The 2,500-nt window shown below is 40.3% G+C and overlaps 1 protein-coding gene across 1 annotated transcript in view; it reads left to right on the top strand.

Moving 5' to 3' along the window:
• The window catches only part of LOC119579984 (solute carrier family 46 member 3-like), a 3,693-nt gene extending 2,542 nt beyond the window's left edge, over positions 1–1,151 (top strand). The window contains exon 5 of the mRNA XM_037927827.1: positions 1,118–1,151. Coding sequence (XP_037783755.1) covers positions 1,118–1,151 — 34 coding nt within the window. The remainder of the gene's footprint in view (positions 1–1,117) is intronic.
• Positions 1,152–2,500: the final 1,349 nt, after the last annotated feature.

Below are 2,500 nucleotides of genomic sequence, written 5' to 3'. Positions count from 1 at the left end.
CTCTCTCTCTTCTTCTTCTTCTTTTTTCTTCTTCTTCCTTCTTCCTCTTGCTCTGTCTCTCTCTTCTCCTTTTTTTTCTCTTGCTCTTTTCACTTCTTCTGCTTCTCTTTTTCTTTCTTTCTTTCTCCTCTTGAGCTTTTCCTTGTTCTCTTTATTCTTGTTCTGCTCTTTTTTATTCTTCTCTTTCTATCACTCTTCTCTGACTTCTTCTCTCTTTTCTCGCTGTTTATACGTTTTTTTCTTCCTGTCGTTCTTCCTGATCTATTTTTCTTTTACTGTTTATGTACAATGATTATAGTAACGATAACGATTATAGTAATGATAATATTGAGCATATTACTACTATTACTATTACCACTACTATTACTGCTATTACTACCACTACCACTGCTTTTACGACTGTTACTACTATTATTACTACCACTTCTGTTACTATATTACGACTATCACTACTAGTACTATTTTTTACTAGTAGTACCAATGGTATTACTACTCTCATTACAGTATTGTATTGTAATGCCATCGATAATATTAACATTATTATTATTTTATCGATTAACATTATAAATGTGTTGTTATTATTATTATCATTATCGTTTTACCGATGTTGTTATTATTATTACTATTAGTATTGTTGTTGTTGTTGTTATCACCATTTAATCTATTGACGGTTTGCCAACTTTCTTCCAGGATGTTGTTAACACGCCGTCCCTCCGAAGAATTTTACCGGAAGAAGAGAAGTGAAGATTAATAATAATTGAGAAAAATCTGATGGACCGAAGGAGGAGAGAAGAGACAAGAGGATAATAAGAAGAAACAGTCGGATTTATTACTTGTTTATTGTTTGTATGATTAAAAAGATTTCTTTTTGATTGTCAGTCACTTACATCATAATCTCCATTGTCTTTATCGTTAATCTAATGTTGGTTGTTTTCCTTTTCATCTGTGCTTGTGTTCATATTGTAACAAGTTTAATTAATGTATATTTTGCTTTATTTATTACCATCATTATTAATGACTGAAACATAGTTAATGAAGGAATAAACCATATCTTATATTTAAAAGAATTCTCTCCTTAAGATTGGAAAGTAATATTAAATCGAAGCCTTGAATCCAGACTGCCAGTCACACTAACCAATAGATGCGTCTAAGGCCCATTTTGCCTTATTCCCTTCACCATCATCGGCCTCGAGGCGTCAGTCGGGAGGACCTGCGAGGGACTCCCGACGTAGGAGCGGCCGAGGGAAGGGCGGCGCTGCAAGGCCCACTCCGGGGTTCCTCGCCAGGGCCAACTCGAGGCCGAAGCGGAGTCCCATGCTCTCGTAGGAATCGTCAGGGATGTAGAGGGTTGGAATCGCCGTGGCAACTCCTACGCACAGAGCTGCCAGGACGAGCCACCTCATGGCGCGCATGGCACACGTGGCACTCGGTGTGGACGCGAGTTGGAAAGGATTTGAGCTCCTTTTGGGGGCGCGGCTGCGGGTCACTCGTGCTTCCAGGTCCCACGTTCCTGGCCATTCCTGGATTCCAGTTCCTGTTTCGCGCGAAGGGAATTGGGAGTTCAGAGACTATTCTCGCTGACTCGCGCGTCTTAAATAGCCTTATATAAGAAATAACTAATCAGATATTAATACTCTCTCTTTCCCGCCTTGTCAGTCAGTTTTCGAAAAGAACAAGCAATGTTTTTCTCTTCTCTGTTGAATTTTAAGAGGATTAAAAATATAGAAAGATAAGCACCAGGAAATGGAATCGAAAGGGTGACTGCGCTGGTGTTGAAGACGGGAAACGTAAAGAGACGTTCGGTGTTGCTAATTAAACGCTACAACGCCTCGGGGAGTTTTTGACGCTGAGGAATCTTAGTTTATCATTTCTTCTCTCCTTCATTCTTTTATCATTTTCTCTCACTCTCCTTCATCACATTTCCTTTTTTTTCGTCTTTTCCCAGCGTCCCTCTCCCTCCCACCCCTTCCTTTTCTCTGTCTCTTACTCTTATTTTCACTCTTCCTCTCCCTTTCGCTTCCTCTTTTCCTCTTCTCCCTCTCCCTCTCCCTCTTGTTCTTCATTTTCTCCTCCCTCTCCCTCCCTTTACCTCTCTCTCTCTCTCTCTCTCTCTCTCTCTCTCTCTCTCTCTCTCTCTCTCTCTCTCTCTCTCTCTCTCTCTCTCTCTCTCTCTCTCTCTCTCTCTCTCTCTTCCTTCCTTCCTATTTCTCTCTTTCTCGCAGACTGTGAGAATGTAACGGATTTCCTCTCCCTTCCTCTGTTCGGGAGACACGCGGATTTATTCTCTAAAAAAAACTGCACATTCGCACACATGTACGTTAGGCAAAGGGAGCGCTGTGTGTACGTGGCGCAAGAAGGGGATTTTTTCTTTTACTTTCTATCTTTTTCGTTTTATGTTTTCCTCTTCATTATTGTATATACGATTTTTCTAGTAAATTATACTTCTTGAGACACAGATAGACACAGACAGATAGACAGATAGACAGATAGACACAGACAG

The sequence above is a fragment of the Penaeus monodon genome, chromosome 13 (genome assembly GCF_015228065.2).
Source record: "Penaeus monodon isolate SGIC_2016 chromosome 13, NSTDA_Pmon_1, whole genome shotgun sequence".
Taxonomy (NCBI): Eukaryota; Metazoa; Arthropoda; class Malacostraca; order Decapoda; family Penaeidae; genus Penaeus; species Penaeus monodon.
This window is presented reverse-complemented; position numbering and strand designations above follow the sequence as displayed.